The 20,375-nt window shown below is 38.2% G+C and overlaps 1 protein-coding gene across 3 annotated transcripts; it reads left to right on the forward strand.

The window, feature by feature from the left end:
* Positions 1–1,198: 1,198 nt before the first annotated feature.
* On the forward strand, positions 1,199–19,489 carry LOC122841091 (integrin alpha-6-like). 3 transcript variants are annotated; one of them, XM_044134098.1, is made up of 26 exons: positions 1,199–1,457; positions 9,512–9,639; positions 10,205–10,284; positions 10,408–10,669; positions 10,879–11,010; positions 11,546–11,759; positions 11,858–12,057; positions 12,149–12,246; positions 12,968–13,095; positions 13,177–13,266; positions 13,863–13,924; positions 14,084–14,253; positions 14,330–14,473; positions 14,573–14,688; positions 14,871–15,027; positions 15,117–15,200; positions 15,288–15,367; positions 15,482–15,559; positions 15,638–15,740; positions 15,857–16,024; positions 16,398–16,493; positions 16,597–16,707; positions 17,143–17,241; positions 17,884–18,009; positions 18,176–18,255; positions 18,773–18,907. In XM_044134098.1, exons 1-25 carry the CDS (start codon positions 1,276–1,278, stop codon positions 18,242–18,244), a joined length of 3,177 nt encoding a protein of 1,058 aa, XP_043990033.1. In that variant the 5' UTR covers positions 1,199–1,275; the 3' UTR covers positions 18,245–18,255; positions 18,773–18,907. The 3 variants fall into 3 exon arrangements, with proteins under 3 accessions (XP_043990033.1, XP_043990032.1, XP_043990031.1); XM_044134097.1 differs by having other exon boundaries at positions 18,176–18,247; positions 18,773–18,906; XM_044134096.1 differs by lacking the exon at positions 18,176–18,255 and having other exon boundaries at positions 18,773–19,489.
* The last annotated feature ends 886 nt before the right edge of the window (positions 19,490–20,375 follow it).

Consider the following 20,375-nt stretch of genomic DNA (forward strand, 5'->3'; position numbering starts at 1 on the left):
GCAACATAAATATTTGATGAGAGAAATGCGGGCTATAATCAGAACAAGAGTGCAAATTATTTTTGCCAGCATTTTTCTCTGCCGTGGAATTTGTGTGTTTATGCCTGTTTCCAAAGGAGTTTAAAGGCAGCCTTTATTATGGTGTTACACGGAGTAGATTTACTGTCTGAGGGTTCCAGTGTAGTCTGAAGCGCCGTTTCAGTCGCTGCACATGTACAATGTCTTGTCGAACTTGAACTTTTTTCCCAAAGATTGTCGATGTTGACTGCATGTTTTTTTCCGTTCGTTTTAGCTAACTATCTGAAGTCCAGTCAGATAGAAAAGAAACCACCCTGCAACAAGTCACTTTCAAGGCCTGCTGTAGATTTTCAATGGGATTTATGTCTGGACTTTAGACTGGGACAAAACAAAACAGTGTTAGATCAACACTGTATGTGTGGAATTATTTTTACTTTCTAAAAACCAAATAGTATTTTGGATGTTGTTAAAAAATAAAAAAAAGTTTCATCTTGGTTTCATCTGATTTCAATTTCTTTCACATCTTTATAGTGTCCCAAACTCGAAGCATTAAGCGTTGTTATAGTTATCTTTTCTTCTTGCCACTCTTAAATAAAGGTCTGTGATTAACCCTGTTTACGGGTTATTTAAGTAGACAATTCTCATTTCTGCTTTTCTTCATGCTCCCTTTACCTGATCTGTCAGTTCAGATGGAGGACAATATTTTTGGTGCAGTCGTTCTCTTTCCACTTTTAGGGTGGACTGAGCAGCTCCCTGAGAGATATTTAAATCTTTCAGTACTATTTTAAACTCGGGAACAACTTTGCCCCTCACCTGTTTTTCTTTGTCTTTAATGGTCCTGTTTCTTCATTAATATTAATACTCAAACATCCTTTGAGGCCTTCATGGAGAAATTGCATTTATACTTAGATGACCCAAATGTTTAGGTGTTGTCTGAAGGCAATTCCTTGTTCTTGAATTGGTCTAGTAGTATCAGAGTTACAACATGCTTGACACAATGCTCAGATTTTTTTATTTTTATATTTTGGGGAAAAAAAATATTACTCTAAATCCTGTAGTTTCCTCTCGTTTTGTATTGCTTTGTTTTGTTTTGTTGTGTTGTTTTGAGGTGTGGTGGGCCGGTGAGTGTGGCAGAAAGGCCAGTAGGAGGGGCTGCCTGTGGACTACACTCAGCCCTCCAAGTCCCTATCTGTCGCACTCTGCACCTTCTGCACTAAAGACTCACCTTTCTTCTCGCCTGGGAACTTGCACTCTCTCATGGAGGGCAATAACACCACCCGCGGATTGTGGCTGCTCGCCTTGTTATTGGCATGTGGCGGGCTGCTGTCTGCGTTTAACTTGGACACCGAGGACGTACTGAGGAGAGACGGGGACCCAGGCAGCCTGTTCGGATTTTCTCTCGCCATGCACCGGCAGCTTTATCCGGAGGACAAGCTAATGTAAGAAAACAATGTCTTGACTTAGAGGAACACCACTGTTTGTGGTGTCCTACGAGTTTAAACTGCGCCTTCTTCTTTCTTTCTTTTTTTTTTTTTTTTTTTTTTTTAAACAAAAAAACCTTTAGTATCCATGTAATTAAGACTTCACTGGAGATTAGACGATAGTTTATTTTAGCTGTCTTCAGGGGCAATGAACTCATTTTGAAAACAAGCCTGGGAGCCAATGAAGTATTAACAGAGTGCTATAACGCAGTAATGTGAGCTCAGGTATGTCACAGGTTGTTAAAAGGTGTTTTTTTTTGCCAGGATGTCTTTGAGATTCCGTCGCTAATGTAAATCCTTCGGTACGTTTGAGCACCTGTCGTGAGTTAAACACCAAGTATGCACTTGTTAATATTTCCCCAGGTTACTCATTATCAGTTTTTATTGGACTTCCTCCAAAGGTTTTCAATACGCTTGCGCAAAGGATTACCCTTTTTCTGTCTTCTGAAAAAAGTGAGGCCAAATTTTTAAAGAGATGATAAGCATCTGCTTAGACAAAATCTGAAGAGTTTTGAACAGTTATTCTGCATAATCACTCAAGTTTATTTGCGCAGCACATTTCAGCAACAAACCAGCTCAGAGTTGTTTACATCATAAAAACACAAAAGGTTCAATGTCATGAAACACATAGTCAACAATCGAAGCAAAACATTTTGTCAAAGTCAGCTTGCTTTCAAATAGATGCTGAATTTGACCAGAAATCACTACAGATAATTTGTGATTATCTGTTGTGATATCTGTTGTGATACAATATTCCACACTGAATATTGTATTTTATTTGTATGTTCAGTATCTTAGGAAAGCTTTCAAATTTTGACTAAATATGTTTCTAGTAAGGCTTGAAAAATAGTAATAGTCAAATGTGCTAATTTATGTTATGTATTTTAATTGTCAAATACCTTGGAGTTAATTTCACTTGTCTGTGAACAGGGAGACTTTTAGTTGGTAATGTCTGAAATGTTTTGCACATTTCAGACAGACTGTATTTACAGAGTAGTACAAAGAGTAGTAGTACGTTTGAATAATGCGTAAAACGCTTTTAGTGGCTGCTTTTAACACAGAAATGATCAATACTCAGGCTTTTCTATCTGCTTTTTTGAGTACAGCTTTTTTTGAGCTGTACTCAAAAGTGAGCTGTACTCTCACTTTTGAGAGTACAGTTGCTAAATTCTTTGAAAATATTTTCTGCATTTAATATGACATATGTCCTGTATACATCAAATGAAGACTAATAAATCTGTTTGAAGGGAAGTGTAAAAAGTTGCAGAAACCTAGTTGCATAACTATATACACCCTTAAACAATTACATTCTTGAAACACCTTTTAATCCAACAGGTCTCATTGAGCTTTCTTCAGTTCACAGTTGTCATAAAATTATAGTTACATTAATTGTCCTGAAATAAAGTTCAGCTGTCCTTGAAGGATTCCTGTGATCTTCTCATTTGCGTTCATAAGCTAAAGCCATAGTTTAGAGCAGTGGTCTCAAACTCCAGCCTTTAAGGGCCGGCGTCCTGCAACTTTTATGTCTCTCTGCTTCAACAGACCTGGCTTCAATATCAGCTCATTAACATAACTCTGTGAAGCTTAACTGCATGCTAGTGAGGCAGTTTAGACATTTAATTCAAGTGTGTATGACAAGGAGTACATCTAAAGGTTGCAAGGTTTTGCTTATGTGCATACAATGATCAGGTCTTCCAACCATCGTCTAGTTTGAATCCCCAAACCTTCAAGTATCCACTAGAAAGCTGAAAGCGTTGAGAGGTTTCATTTTTGGCATCACAGTGAGTCTAAGCTTACATCCAAACAATCAAAAGATGACTGAGGGCAAGAGATATATCCTGATAATCTAATAGATTAGGAAACGTTCTGCAAGGTAGAGTGAGCAAATAGTGGCGAGTCAAGATGTGACATGCTGATAGACTTTTACCCTTAAACAAAGTGTTTGTTTAAGGAACGCTTTCATCGTAGGTTGTTGCAAGTTTTTTCTTCACATATTCCCACTAAGAGATTTCTAAATTATTCGGCAGAATTGCACAGGATAAAAGTCAAATTAAAACCTTAAAATAATAATAAAAAAGCCCTCGAAAACATAAAATTACCCCAAATCAGAATCTACAAATCCCAAAAATGAATAAAATAGTAGCAAATCTGATGGCGACCTTAGGCAAATACAGTGCACCGTCACATTTTCTTACTGTGGTTGCACAGAATCAGGGAATACCACCTTGCTATTGTGGTAATATGAATATGTACAATAGAAAAATGGAAGTGACAAAGCAAACAAACCAAAATACCCCCCCCACCCCCAACTGTTAAGTACAAAGGCCACACCCCAGGCTACCCCGCCCTGGTCAGAGAGCCACTCATATCTGAACAACAGAACAGATTCTCCCCCAGTGTAACTTCCTTTGACCTGTTTACAATGAGATGTGTCTAAAGCTCTCAAATTGCCTCATATCAAATGTATAATTTTTTTACATTCTTTTACTGCAGCTCTACACACTGCTGCTTTTATTCCAATCTGTGTTTAAATGAAAGACACATGGCGACCAGCATGAGGCCAAGGCATCCACAGATCTTTCTCAGGTTATAAAGTTAAATACTAAACTACTCGGCACAGACAGATCCACTAAATTGAAGAGAATTGAGCTCATGATGGTGTTTATTATTATTATCTGGGATTTCTTTAAGGGCAGTACAACTATTGTTGTTTACTAAACTGCAATACAACTCTATGTCAGATTACTGTGGGTTGTTTCACCACAATGGTGCATGGTTCTCATGTTGCTGTTATAAAACTGTAATCTCTGACATGTGTAATTTTCTGTATCACTGTATGCTGCATGTGAATGTTTGCTGCATTGCTTGCTTGGCATGCTTTAGTGGTGCAATTGCATGTTGCATCTGAGCACTATTCATATTTACCAACATTTTAGACCACTCACTTTGCTGCTTTGTGCATCCTAAACCTAAGGAAAAAGAAGAGGAGACAGATAGTTAATTTGTGCTTACTGTTAATTTAAAAAAAAAATTTCTGAGTGTACTTGGAGGTCTTTTGCAACAGCATGTATGCTTAAGTGTTGGCTTGTTTTACAGCTGGGTGTGCTTGGTGAGTCAAAGCCCTTTCATTGCCTGTCATTCATGGCAGTGTTTGGTCACACTTATATCCTTCACAGTCTCTTATTTCCTGAAATGACGACTTTCATTTGTACCTTCAGGATAGGAGAAAACCTGTATGGTTGGAGGGTGCTATAAATATATGCACGTGTGTTTGATAATTAAAGGAAGAAAGAAGATGAGCATGAAGTACAGAGCACTCAGATAAGTGCCGTTAGACAGAGGAGAACGCAACGCAGCCAGTTGGGGAAATTGGGAGGTACCGTGAATGTTTGTGCTGAGGTTACCGTTATATGTGGAAGAATGTGGTTTGTGTATTTGATAAAGAAGAAGCATGAGCATCAGATTTAGGCCTGAGTCCCAATGGCCTTCAGTTATTTAAGGTTGTCTAACATCAAAGGGGGGAAGGAGCTGAAGGTAACTGCTTCAGGAATGTTGAAAAGACTGTAAATCAGTTTTATATCTGGGCACCAAACCCAGCTATTATTCAACCTGTCAGATCCAGCAAACTCAATGCAGACAGAGGGAAAAGTTGGGTAACTGTTGTCATGGAGTTGCAGATCTGCAACCCATTTGGCAGTTCATAGAGAGCTACAGGATGCTGCTAAGCAACACACTCTGCCCAAAAAGGCAGAAAGTCAGCTGCTGTACAAAGAGCATACCTCTTTCATTGGGATGTTTCTCCAGTGGGCACTGGAGCCAGTCTGTACCACTTTATCAGACAATACTTTCTAGTACATACTTCTGCCTTTTTTCAAGATTCAACAAGGTGTTTTGAAGCTCTCACGTCCTTATTGACATGAGAGCATCAAGCAGTTGTGGATTTGTCTTCCTCACATCCATGGTATGAAGCTCCTGTTGCACCACCTTTCAAAGGTGCTCTCCTGAATTGAGATTTGGTCATGGTGGAGGTGTAGTAAGCTCACTATCATGTAGGTGTCAGTTTGTGATAATTAGAGCATTGTGTTATGGTGTATTAACATGATGCATGGAGTCATTAGAAGATGAGTACACTAGTCAAAAAACCTACAGGTGCATGCAAAAAAATAAAAATAAAAATAAATTATAAAGCACTTTAAATGAAGTGCTTCACTGAAAATTTACAATCAACAATGAGGCTAAAGTTCTAATTTAAAAACAACTAAAATGCAGTAAAAGTATGACAGAAAGAGCAACATTTCACATCTTATTCACCATTTAAAGCAAATGGATCTTTAATTTTGACTCAAACAATGTTAAATGAGGATGCCTGTCTGACATCTGGTAGTAGACTGTTTCACAATGTTGGTGCACAAAATGTAAAAAAATTAAATGTAAAAAAAACCCCAGCCTGAAATGTTTTTACTACGGTATGCGATTTGCTAAAACCAGCCGCCACACAGACAGTTCATTCCTGCAGGCTGTCTCCTTGATGGACACCTTACAGACTGAACAGTCATCTACTCCTCTGTCAAACAAAATAAGCACATTTTTAAGACCACAGTCTACATTTCTTTTTTTCACATTTTAATATCAAAAATGGCTGTACATGCATATGCATACTATTACTTTATCCTTAATTTTATTTCCACTTAAGTTGGCACCATCTTGGGCAAAAAAGTTGATTCTGATTCTCATAATGTTGGTGTGTAAATGCCTGGAGTGGCCTTCCGTGGGATTGCATGAATCCCTGTTAATAAGGGTGCCTCATAAAGTGGCTGGTTAGGAGTTGTGTGTGTGTGTGTGTGTGTGTCTGTGTCAGGCATGCTTCACTTAGGCCCAAACACACTCTTCCTGTGGTCAAAGCCTGCCTCTCAGGGCTGCCTCTGCTGGTGGTAAATAATAAGCAATTGAGTGGTTGCCATTGGAGCAGTGGGTCAGTTTTATCACATCTTGTCAGCACTTCAACCCTTTGTCTCGAAGCCTTGTGTCCTGATAAAGATGCAATATGTCTGTTGGCATCAGCCTCTGTTCCTTTTCATACGTTAGTGTTCTGAATTATACAAAGTCATAGAAAAATAATTACATGTTTTTGAAATCATTTATGACTGTAGTTTTTTTTAAAATTTGCATAATATTGCATCTGAAACTTGGCAGAATTTTAAAATATGTTGAGTCATTGTTGACATACCAAACACCCCAAAAGTAATGAACAAGTCTCCTGCCAATGCAGAAATAAAGTTTCTATCACTGCTAATACCATTATAGGAAAAACTACACTCCAACTTTCATTGGCTTATAGAACCATCTTTAGCAACAGCAATTAGAAGTGGCTATTCCATATGACTTCATGATTCTCACACATTGCTGTGGGTAGTTTTTGCCCAGCATTGCTTCAGTTTCTTGAGGCTTGTGGGCATTTGTTTTTGCAGAGCTCTCTTGAGGCCCCGCCACATCGTCTCAATCAGGTTGAAGTCTGGACTTTGACTGAGATGTTGCAACATGTCATTTTTTCCCCTTTGTGTTGTCAATTTGCTGCTGTGTTTGGGATCATGATATAAAGGAATTAAAGTTTGATTTTTGTGATTGTGAGGTTCCTAGGTTCTGTGGCTACTAAAAAATAATATTTCTGCTAAACACAGTGCTGCACATTATGATCTTCAATCTCTACTTTGGTGTGTCTTGTTGTTTGGATGTCTTATAATTCATTCACAGGCAGCCTTGCAAATCTAAGTTGCGCTGCCAACTTGCGCTGTTTCATTTTGACCTTTTCTTTTACTGACATGTATCTAAATTTTAACATTTTAAGTAGGACTTTTAGACACAGATTTTTTTCATTTCCTCAGAGCATTGGGGTGGATTTGTTAGAACATACACTCCGGGGAACATTGATAACTCTCAAAAAAACTTTCTGTTGTCACTGCAGAGGGATGAACTTTTTATACTTTTGAAGTGGTCTGATAACCCTTCCCAAATTAATAGGTAGAAACAATTGTTGTTTTTTTTAAGGTAACTGATGAAGTCTTTCATTCTTGGTATTATACTTTTCTGCATGCTCTTGATTATCAAACTATCAAAGCAATTGCATTGCAGAGATACTTACATCTGCTGATAATCAGCTGAGTAATTTTAATTAGTTACAATTGGGTGTTCCTGCCTGTCAATGCTATGTAAAGAGTAACAGTGTTCTTTGTTTTACTTTTTTTACTTTTTCTTTTTTTACCTGTGACTGCACTTTACACTTTTTCCATTAATTATTCCCCCCTCCCATGTAAACATGGTTTGCTGTCCCACGTCACTCAGAAGAAATGTTTATTGTCCAGGATAATTCTTGTTTGTTTACTTAATGTGTAGAATTGTCTCCAGCCTCTGAGATATCAAATTGCCAGTCTCACACAGTCCCTGCTTCCAGTTCATGAAAATGTTTGATTGGACACATGATGGGTGGATGAGGACACAAATTATAGTTGTGTGGTTCTGACACAAGGCCAAACCCATCCAGTGGTGAGAAATGGGATAAACATTGTGCACTTGTCTGTTTTGCAAAAAAAGAAAAAAAAAGAAAAGTCTGTTCCTACGTGCTGTTACTGAGATTCCTGCTGCCTAGTCTTAAAAAATAAACAAATCCTAAAATACGTATTTAAATATACAAAGGGACTGTTAACAGCATGTGAAGTGTTCCCTAACATGATTTGTTGTTTTTGCTAACTCTTCTGAGTGTTCAGCGTGTGAACATTTATCATCATTTATGCTCTCTGAAATGTAGATGAATAGTTTCATATCTTTCATATGCAGATCAAAAAGTAGACAAGTTAGGTCTGTGTTGCAAACATGCTAATTGCATTTGGTGGGTCTCTGCTCTACTGTACAGTCATTCTCAGTAGATTCTCTGAGGATGCATTGTTTTCCTGCTAACAGTGGTTTATCTGATTTGCTGTAATGAAGACAGTATGGTACAGCATGCTTAACTTCAAGGGTCATTTGAAGGGTGAAGAAGGACATAATATGTGTCCATAGACTGATAGTTGTTCATTAAGCATGTGATTTGTGTATTTGATAAAGATATTGTTAGCTGCATGGAGACATGGTCCAATACTGCTTTATAGTCTACATAATAATTTTTCAAGTAGTTTTTCTGTTTGTGGATATCCGACTGTATATAGTCAGATGAATTGTCAAAAGGACTATGAAGTATGTTTCACTATCAATTATATCATTATAATTGATAATGGTATTGATTATATTGCAATAATTATTACAAAAATAACACACAAAAAATTTAATTACTTTATCACCCTGGTAATGATCTGTGGATCAGGTAGTAAATGTTATTAAAAAAAAACTTTTCAGTTTTTTTTAATAGCATTGGTATAAGCCAAATAAGTTTGCAAAGTCTACATTGTAATTGTAACAATTATTACTTTTTGTTATTGTGGCCTTTATAAAGTGACACCGGGACTCCAACAAGCTGAAGCTACCATAATAGGAGAGATGGGTGGTTCTCCTCCAGTTTTAATATTGCTCATGAAATGTTTTTAAATATTTGTTTTTCTTGTAAGTGAAGGAGGATTGTCGTAATTTTTCAGGCAGCTGGTCAGTAGTGTGTAGAAATATTTGCATTACTCTTCTTAAAACAGCCAGATAAAACTCATGTCACTCATGTAACTCTCTAGCATATCCTTAAAATCACTTGAAGTTATATCAGGACTTGCAGCTGTATTTGACTTTTTTAGAGTCAGGAGTGGGACGGTTTTCCATGCAAAGAATTGTATATGTGTATGTGAAATCTTTTCACATACACATGCAGTAGAAACTCTGATTCGGGCATCCACAGGAGAGCACTGTAACGCCATGGCGGCCGATGTGCTCACTCATTTGTGTTTCATCTCCTGAGTACCGTTTGACACATGCAAGAGGGGACTGCAAGAGACTGCTTTGCAGAATAAACTGTTTTCATGTTTGTGTGTTTCTTGCAGACTACTGGTTGGAGCACCACAAGCCAAAGCACTGAATGGTCAAAAATCTAAGGTGACAGGAGGAATCTACAAATGTGAAATGAGCTCCAATTCTGATGGGTGCTCAAGAGTTGTCTTTGATAATAACGGTAAGATATAACTCAGGGAATTATAAATGTAGACTTTTGATTATTAAATGCATCAAAAATTTTATTAGTCTCCTTAATATATATTGGTATATTCCTTTACTCTCTCTCAAATCAATAAAAATATATCTGAATGAGTAAATTCTCTTTGTCAATAAGCCCTCGTTTCGCTCACTGGTTTAAAGTTTTTTGAGAATCACACTATTGACCCTTTGAAATTTAAAAAAAATAGTTACCATCCATCCATCCTTGTCCCTGAGTTAGCATCAGCAACCAGGTAGAAGCTGCACCATTGCAATGTTATCCGTCATTAACCCCGCCAAGGGGATCAATGCCACAGCCAATACGTTAGCTTTACAAAAAATAAATTTTACTGTTATGTTCTAACCCTGTTTACATTTTAGGGGTTGTAAATAGACTGATCTTAATCATAAACTGTGCTTGTTTCACAAGCTCAATCTGTGGAATCAACGAATATTTCAGATCAACACGTGCTGTCATTAACAGGTATCCCACTTTTGGATTTCTTTGTTAAAATCTTTCTCTCGTTTTTTGTCTCTTTTCATAGAGGATTCAGAAAATGAAAACAAAGAGAACCAGTGGATGGGGGTGACGGTCAGCAGTCAGGGACCAGGAGGCAAAGTCTTAGTAAGAATCTAATTTCGTTATCACACTTAGACCACACTGAGATGAACCAACCTAACACACACAAGCACACAAAAAACACACAAAAATCTAGCCGTCCTCACCCCTACTCCCTCTCCCTGGCAGACTTGCGCCCATCGCTATAAGCGGCAGAAAAACGTCAACTCTCCTCATGAATCTCGTGACATCATTGGCCGTTGCTATGTGCTGAGTCAGGATCTAACTATAGATCCCCGTTCAAGTGAAGATGGCGGAAGCTGGCATTTCTGTAACAACCGGAACAGAGGCCACGAAAGATTCGGTTCCTGCCAGCAGGGCCTCTCTGCTACATTCGACAAGGACTTCCACTACTTCATCTTCGGGGCTCCCGGAGCTTACAACTGGAAAGGTAGTTCAAATTTACAAGTCACATAAACATGTCAAACTTTTTCAGTGTTATTGACAAATGAATTTGCTACTGATTTACATACTGTCCCATATGTTTGACATTATCCTTCATAAAAAAAGCACGTAGATAGAGAAAGAGATGGAATTTGACCAATTTTGATTGCGAGTAAAATAATCTTTTTCTGCTTTGTCTCTGCTCCCTGCTGTAAGGCGTGGTACGGTTGGAACAAAAGAATGACACCTTTATAGAAATGGGTATCTATGATGATGGACCATTCGAGGCAGGAGATGAGTCTGAGAAGAAGCCTGACCTGGTTCCTGCTCCTCCCAACAGTTACATGGGTAAAATATGCAGTTATATTTATGCTTATTTTAATGCAGGACAAGGTAGGAGGACTCGCATCTGATTGTTAGTGTTCATAGCAACTGACATTGATATACACTGCTGTACGCTTCCCATTATGTATTGATTTATATTTGATGTCTTTTTTGGTATGTTTCATTGATTTTTATTTTTTAATGTTGATACTTCGTCTTTGTAATTGCTGTAATATCAATTACCCATTTGGGACACAAATAAAAATCGGATCCTATTTAATCTTTCCACATTTTCCCATCTTTCAATGCAATTTATTAGGTCCAGGAGTATCCTGTCCATGCTCTTCACAATTATGTGGCACTCTGTTGGTCTATCACATCACCTACTAACAAAATAGACTAAAATAATTTAAAAATTGGCTATTATGGGACAAAATGTGAAGGATTTAAAGGCAGCAGTATGAATAATGCAGTATGGTGCTGCTACAATACCAAATATGTCAATGTTACCAACTTACTTCCCTCTAATGTGAATTATTTCATAAACCCGTTGTTTTAGGTTTCTCTCTGGACTCTGGAAAATCTTTGACCAACAAGGGTCAGCTGACAGTGGTGGCAGGAGCTCCCAGAGCTTACTACAGTGGAGCGGTGGTTCTGCTAAAGAAAGGTGGAGAATTCAGCAGGGTCCTTCTTGAGGAGTTCACCCTTAAAGGGGAGGGCCTGGCTTCCTCTTTCGGATACGATCTGACTGTGCTGGATCTCAACGGGGACGGGTAAGAGTGCAGGGTTAACCAACACATCCTTAACATCTGCTCTCATCGTCCACAATTTCACTGTCCTCTTCTGAGTCTGTGGTCTTCTTGTTCGTTAGCTGGGATGACATAGTTGTTGGAGCCCCTCAGTACTTTGAGAAGGACTCGGAAATTGGAGGAGCTGTCTACGTTTACATCAACCAGGCTGGAAAGTGGGACCAAGACCAGCTCAAACCAATAAGAATAGATGGACCTGCAGATTCCATGTTTGGCCTCGCCGTGGAAAACCTTGGCGATATCAACCAGGACGGTTACCATGGTAAGGAGGCATAATTTGCGTGTGCTGTTGTTGATCGCTCTTGAAATCTTCCACCCGGAGAAGACGTTGAAGCATACTGCCCTGCTGTCAGATTTTGCAGTGGGAGCTCCTCATGAAGACAGCGGTGCAGGCAAAGTTTACATTTATCATGGATCAGCCACAGGAGAAATCACAGACAAGGCATCACAGGTACGTAAAATAGTGCTATGAAATATGTTTCATAGCAGAACAAGCTTAAAGTATTGCACAGAATTATAAACAGTAAACTCACAAAATAAAAAAAATAGAAAAACACAGAGATGAGTTAAAAAATGTCTGGCCTGAGCAGAGGTCATCCAGGTCAGGAGATGTAAAGAGATGAGCCTGCTCTTAAAAACATCAACATCATCATATTTCAAACAATATATGTTAAAAATAATGTTTGTATCTTGACAAAATCTAATCATTTATTGTATCTTTATCTAAGATTATGTAAGATTGTTTCACTGTCATTATAAGTTTACATGACACAGTCAAGTAAGTAATAGTTACAAAACAAGGCAGCGAACAGCACAGTGAATTTTTTAACCAATATGTCAGTCTGTTCTTTCTGTGTTTTGGGTTTCGATTTGTTTGATACAAATATCTCTTGAAAATGTGTTCAGTTTATTCGTCAGCATGTCCACATCAGTGTTTTTTTACAGTAAATCCTTAACAAGACATGTCTGATTTGTTTCACATTTGAAAACATATTCTTTTTTTCCCCATGTTTTAATGCTGAATTACTGACTTTGCCGTTGCTGTTCAACCTACCGTTGCGTCTTCAGTCTTCAAAATAATGTATTTACTAGTTTATTTCCATTGGACACCAAATAAAGATGTCTTTTTTACACAGTAGCTAACCCACACCTTAACAAAGCTTGTGTTTTAGGTTTTGTCCAGCAAGTCTGCTGGAGTGAGGCAGTTTGGCTATTCATTAGCAGGCAACATGGACCTGGATAAGAACTCGTATCCAGACCTGGCTGTCGGATCCCTCTCAGACTCTGTCTTTGTCTATAGGTGAGAAAGTCAAAGCTGATGGGTTGATCTGATGGACTTTGTGTTATTTGCTGAGACTGTTACTGAACCGTTTCTTCACAGAGCCAGACCAGTTGTAAACATCCAGAAGAAAATTACGTTTTCACCAAGTAAAATCAACCTCAGCCAGAAGAACTGCGGCAACACTTTCTGGTACGACTGACTCTTTTGTCTCTTCTTCAGTCAGTGGAGGAACTTTTACTGCAAACCCTCATTTCTTGAAAAAAAAAAAAAGGTTGCTTTTGAACAATAGCTTCATTTTTTTATTTATTAACACAAGGAAATTCCTCTCACTAATCAGCATGATACACAATATGTGGTTCATGAAAATCAGATGGTAAAACAGACAATCTCCATTTAAATTTTGTTTCGTTTTTACAAATAGAATAAATTATTTCCAAATGACAGCAAAGTTTTCTTTAATAGAATCGGTACACTGGCGAGTCTTCATATGAAGTGTTTTATATGGTTATTCAACAATGGAGTTCTTGTAGCATAAAAACGTTTCAGGAATCTCTCAGGAGGAGAAAGCTGAGGAGAGATATGTTTTTCATCTACTGGCCATTTTTTTTATAAAAGAGGAAATTATCCATGAATGTGCTTTTCATGCTAGACTCCCCCACTGTCACCTGTCAACAATGAATCTGTTTTAACTGTTATGATTTTTTATTCTTTTAAATATTAACAAACAATGTCCTTTCCAGATATTTGCTGGTTCTGATTGCGGTTTAACTTCTCTGTGTTCACAGCTTGAAAGTAAAGACGTGTTTCACCTACACTGCTAACCCAAGCAGTTATGCTCCAAGACTAAGTAAGCTGACAAATACTGAGACATTTAGCAGCCTTGAGCAAAATCTTATTATGTTTCTGTGTTTTTTTTTTTTTTTAACAAACAACAAAACCCTGAAACGAAATCTATAGTCATTTGTTGATTTATCTTACACTCTGTACCCTCTCCTGTCCTGAAAAGCGGTGGGTTACTCTCTCGAGGCGGATGCTGACCGGACAAAAAACAATCTTTTACCGAGAGCAATATTCACAGAGCCTTCTGAGTCTGATAGTAACCATATATACAAAAAGACCATTACCATGGGAACAAAGGAAAGGGAACAATGTTTTACTCAGCAACTTGCTATACAGGTAGGTTTACTTTCAGATTTGTAATAAAATACATCCTGGATTGGAAAACACTTTGTGTAATATTTCTCTCCCACAGGAAAATATTAAAGACAAGCTGCGGGCAATCCCCATCGATGTTTCTGTGAATATTCAAGATGCTCAACGTAAACATAGGCAGACCCAAGCTTCTCCGCTTTCACCCGCCCTTGACGCCAACGATGCCCAGCCAACTAGAAGCAAGGTGTTCTTACAGAAACTCCTTGTGTAAAGGGAATTAATCGAAAGGCCTCTGTGGCTGTAATGTTGCACGTGTTGCATTTTGACTGTAACATGTTTGCAGGTGGAATTTATTAAAGAGGGATGTGGCAGAGATAATGTGTGTCAGAGCAACCTTGTGATAGGATATCGCTACGGCTTCAGAACGACTGATGAAGATAAATTCACTCCATTGAACATGTAAGTGGATATTCCCTCTTGTTTTTCCAACATGAAAAACAAGAGGGTTTCTGGTAGTGAGTTTCTAGTGAGTTTCTGGTAACGACCTTAATACCAGAGAGATATAACACAGTACAATCGATGGAACCGTGTACATCGCAGGCTCATCAGCATATAGACTCAAAAATGACTTTGTTTTAAAGGGAGAATGGCGTGCCAGTGTTCACACTCAGCAGCCAAAAAGACATTGCCCTAGAGGTGACGGTGACCAATCCACATGGAGACGACGCATACGAAGCTTCTGTGATTGCCAACTTCCCCAGTTCGTTGACCTATTCTGCTTACCGCGTCTCACCAGAGGTGTTGCATATTCTCTTAACACTTTCTGTTGCCTTACGACACCAGGTTCCCAGTTTCTGGTTCTCAGTGTGCTTTATTACCAATTGCAGAAGCTGCAAGTCACCTGCATAGCAAATAAAAATGGATCTATGGCTGACTGTGAGCTTGGGAACCCATTCAAACGTGACTCCGAGGTAAGACGTTTTGTTTAAATACCTTTTATTTTCTTTTAAACATATTGGAAATTCTTAACATACCATATTTTATGTGTGTGTTTGTAGACAACATTCTACCTTATTTTGGGTACAGCGGGAATCTCTGCCAGCACTTCTGAATTGGAGGTTGAACTTGTGCTAAACACGTAAATATCCGATTCTGCCTCACCAACTGTTGAATGGCTCTGACTTCACTTCCTTCCTTATTCAGCAGTTCACAAAAATCTGATGCTCAGTTGACCAATGTGTGAACTTTACAGGACGAGTACCCAGCAGAACCTAATGCCCGTGAAAGCAAAGGCGAAGGTAGCCATTGTGTTGCAGGTGTCCTTATCGGGGTAAGGATTTTTGATGTGTGAGAAACTCACACACTTGTACTGAATCAGGCAACTAACTGTGCATCGCCATCCCACCAGACAAGTCCAGCCATCTCAGGTTTACTTCAGTGGGAACGTCAAAGGTGAGATGGCCATGAAGGCCGAAAGCGACATCGGCAGCGCAGTCACGTACCAGTTCAGGGTGAGTAACAGAGAAGCTGCTTGTGTACACAATCTGTATTTGCATCAAATTGACCTTCTAAGCTGATATTATTTTTGGCTGGATTGGAGAGCAACGCTTTTATCAACTAATCACAGATAATCAACTTGGGAAAGAGACTGACAGACCTTGGGACTGCCACCCTCCAAATAGAGTGGCCAAAATCTACAAAGTCTGAAAAATGGCTGCTCTACCTCATGAAGGTCAGCTCCATAGGAGTGGAGCGAATACACTGCACGCCCAACGAAGAGAACTTTCTAAACTTGGTGAGTAAATATATTCAGAGATTTAGTATTTGTACATTTAAACATTTTGTTATGTTACCACTATAAACTTGACAAACGCCTAGAAAGTAGTTCACAGTTGATAAAGTGAAAGGCAAATGATACACAAGAGCATGTTTTCCCACATAGTTCCTATTCCCTCGATATGCCTTGCAGCAAATGGGAATCAAACAAACCTTTGAGACCCTAACCACACAGCTAAAATGAAATTGCACACTGGTACTCTATTGATTAATTAAAAGACTTCTAAAGTACAGTGATTGGATCAGTCATCAAGAAGCACTGAATACATACTCATGCTACCCAGGTATTTTAAAATGTGCAAAAACTGATAAATCTCCTGCTTTGCTTTAAGGAACCAGTTAAGACCAGAATGAGAAGAGCAGCGGAAATTACCGAGGAAAGGACTGATTACACTTTTTCACGCCTAAAAGACAATAAGGAAACTTTGGTAAAGAGACACAACCAGTTTGTCCTCTTTATAATGTTTAAGTTGGTTGCTCCACAGGTTAGAGTGAAAGCTTCAATTATCACTCTGTTCTGTGTGTTTGCAGTCATGTGGCAGTACAGCAGAATGTGTGACCATCAGGTGCCCCCTGGGGGGCCTGGACATTAACGCACTCATCACTCTGAAGTCCCGACTGTGGAATAGCACCTTTATAGAGGTAACCAGGATGGACCTTTTTAACTAAAACTTCTTCATGTTGGTTTGAGATGAGTTGCAAAACATCATAGTTACGATTAACTTGTGTTATTTAACAAACTTAGTTGATTGTTGTAGATTTGTATTATTGCACAAGCAAAGAGTGCTGGGTTGACATACTAAACATAAGAAAATCTGATATAACCAAACTGAATTTAAATCTTTTTTTTTTAATTAAAAGATTTCAAAGTCAAAAATTTTAATTATAGTTTTCACACCATTTTTTACTTTTGTTCTTATTGTAGTCGAATAAAGTTTTGATGGAGTGCCAAGACAATAACTGAATTAAAGAAACATTTCTATATTTTATCTTGGGAAGAAATTATCTTGCAAATGTGTTTTTCAAACAAACAAGGAGGATTGAAGTTAGTGTTTCCCCTCTTTTCTCTCGAAACAGGACTATTCCAAGTTTCATCATGTGGACGTGTTGGTAAAGGCCTCTCTCCATGTTGATAGGGTGACGACAAACACTATCCTGAGGAACGCCGAGACAACAGTACTAACATGTTTTATGATACATAGAATAAAAGAACCAAGAACATAATTTTTTCTTTTATTACATTACATTCATTTTCCATAAAAAGTCTAAAAATAATTCTTATATTTAAATACTTGTTTAATTAATATTGACTTTTTACATCACCAGCATACACACACACACACACACCCCTATATGTGTATATATACTGTTAAAAACCTATATAAATACATATTTTACCGTGTTTATGCGGTAAAATTCTGGCAACCACAGATACTGGTTCTTTCCCGCTAATTAGAGACGGGATTCTTTTACAGTGTATAGTAAAATAGTTTTGAATGGTCAAGAACTCTCCGTTTTTGGATCGTCGATTGCAAACTGCTCTGCAGTTAAATAAGATTGTACTAATATTTTACCAGCATATGCAAAACAAAGAACTAAATGTCAGATGTATCACAAGTTTTCGTCATTTGGTTTAATATGAGCACAGCAGAAGACGACGAGTGGATTTTACTTGTAATACGTAAGTTTTGAGAAAGCATAGAACAGTGTAATATTTTTAATTTGATCTGCTGCTTCACTTAGATAACCTACTATTACTAAAATAATGCTGGTTTATTTTTTAAAAAATTTATTTATATGTTTTGTTTTGGTTTCCAGGTGAAACTGTCTGTGTTTCCAGAGAGGCGTTCTGCTCAGTACGGAGGAGTGCCTTGGTGGATCATTGTTCTGTCCGTCCTACTCGGCCTCTTGTTGTTGGCTTTGCTGGCTTTCCTTCTTTGGAAGGTAAAAGTGAACTGTGGTTCACGCCGTTCTAACTCATATTAAACACATCCTGTACATATATGCATGTAATTTTAATTCTATACACTTGTGGGACTGTTAACACCATGAGCAGAGCAACTGCAGGTAAAGTGATCCAACGCGTTTCTAATGATTTGCCTCTCTCCAGTGTGGAGTCTTTGAGAAAAAGAATAAAGAGGACCCATCAGAAAAAGAGAAGCTGACATCAAATGCATGAAAAGTGAGAGGGTAACATATTGGATCTGTCAGATATTCAACTTTTTCCATCTTGCTGTAAAAGCGCTTCTTTTCAGTAAATGAGGCAATGGGCGATTCTTGCTCTGTGAAAGATATACTAATATAGGCGCTGAATCACAATGTCTGCAAAGAAATGATCCAAATAAGGTTTTCCTACATGATAATGTGTGTATGGTTTTACTTGCATGGCCAAGGTGATGGCTGACACGCAATAACTGGGTTACCTATTGCTTTAAAGATTATGATCAGCACTGATTATCTCCACTCACTGATCTTTTCTATTTTTCCTTGTTTTGTCACCTCTGAAGATACAGTCACTTGGTCTGCAGGTTTTTTGCTCTCTGTCTAAAATGACAGGGCTATTTAAATAGCACAGTCAATCAACATACTTCTTTGTTGATTAACTTAATTATGCTGCAACAGTCTACATCTGCTTTGCTGTCTCTGGAGGTTGTTAAAAATATTTCTTACAAATCATTTTAAAATTTTTTCTTTCATTTGTCTGCAGTGTGGCTTTTTTAATCGGGCCAAATACGAGGACACGGTTCCCAGTTACAGCGCTGTTCGGATCAGACGGGAGGAGAGAGCGGTACATTCTGCAAAAGACAATTGGGGCAACTTGGAAACGAAGCCATGGATGACGACCTGGCATGACAAGGAACGCTATTCCTAACAACAACAAAAATCTATCACCTATTGATGGATCAGCAGAATCCCTTTTTTTTGGCTGCCCTGCCTTTGCACATTGAGGATTTGTAATATTGAGATAGAAAACAAAATCATTTGGAAATGAGTCTTAAGGACTGAATCAAACACTGTTGTTAAGGGACCTCGATGTTCTTCAGCTAAATGTATGAGATGGACTTTCTCGACGGCTGTCTCTTAAGCATTTTGAGCCTATTCGGTACATTCAGTGATGCCTAGAAACATGGAAGATATAAACTTTTATCTTAGTGTTTTGTACATTTGAATGACTTGAACTGTTTGTATTTATTCTTGCATGGAATATTGTGGTTGTTGTTTGACAAGGTGGAAGAGGTATGCTCCCAAAAGATAACACAAAAATAATATTTTCTGTATATACCCTAAGTCTGTCCTAGTGGTTGGCCCTTTTCCTCTGCCTCTGTTTGTACATATTCTGTCTCTTGAGTGCAAACTGAAAACCACGGCGCCCAGTATGACAGGGACTTAAATGCTTTTTTAATAAATACTTTTAACTACTTTACAGTTTTTGTCCTGCTCAGTTGTGTTCAAAATTATTGTAGCTCACAATATCCATGATGGAAGCTTAGAAATATGTTTTTGTTTCAGATGTGAGATCAAACGGGAGAATTTATCCAGTGAGGAGAAAAATAAAGGTAAGCAGTTTGAACAACTGACCCCCTACCTACATATTGAAATAGTCACTATGTTAACACCAGTCTTCCTGTAATTCGCCAAAGGTTTTTAACAAAAGCCTCTTGTAAAAAAAAAAACAAAACAAAAACATTAAACCTTGATTGCGAGCACTAAGGTTAGCAATAAGACAAAATGTCTTTAAACCGTCCCATGGGCTTAAGAGAGGGGGAAAATTGGACCCCACGAGATTTTACCAACAGGGTTGCAGTGACCCTGCGTGCACTTTTATGTTCATGTTTTCTTTTGTGTGTGTGGTTTTGGGAATTGATGGTTTGACAGGACACCCCCCTGCATACACCACGCTCCTACTGAGTGCTGCACTAAGACCACAGGAGGGTTAAGGTCTTTTTATTTGGGCTCAAAACAGTCCAAACCTGGTGCAAACAATGGGTACCTAATAAACTGCATATTATATATACAGTATATATACAATTATATATATACATTTACTGTTTTGTGACTAGTAGAAGGAAACTTATAATTTGTCTTTGAAGACAACTTATGATAACAAAGACAAATGATAGTGTTATCACTTGTGTTTGTGGAGAAATGATAACACAGCATTGGGAGACCTGGAAATGTTGAAGGTTGAATAAGGTTGAGGAATGCATGAACTTGTCAGAGCGCATGGTGATTACTACGAATGTGAGAACATCATGACAGGTAAAAACAGGTCTGAGCATCTGAAATCTTGTTTCATTTGAGAGGCAACG

The sequence above is a fragment of the Gambusia affinis genome, linkage group LG12 (assembly GCF_019740435.1).
Source record: "Gambusia affinis linkage group LG12, SWU_Gaff_1.0, whole genome shotgun sequence".
Taxonomy (NCBI): Eukaryota; Metazoa; Chordata; class Actinopteri; order Cyprinodontiformes; family Poeciliidae; genus Gambusia; species Gambusia affinis.

Excerpts from the sequence above, each read along its gene's own strand:
- LOC122841091 (XM_044134096.1), top strand. The coding sequence starts at position 1,276 with ATGGAGGGCAATAACACCACCCGCGGATTGTGGCTGCTCGCCTTGTTA. Across the intron at positions 14,474-14,572 it reads CCCAGCCAACTAGAAGCAAG|GTGGAATTTATTAAAGAGGG; the intron begins GTGTTCTTACAG and ends ACATGTTTGCAG. Across the intron at positions 16,708-17,142 it reads GGAATAGCACCTTTATAGAG|GACTATTCCAAGTTTCATCA; the intron begins GTAACCAGGATG and ends CTCTCGAAACAG.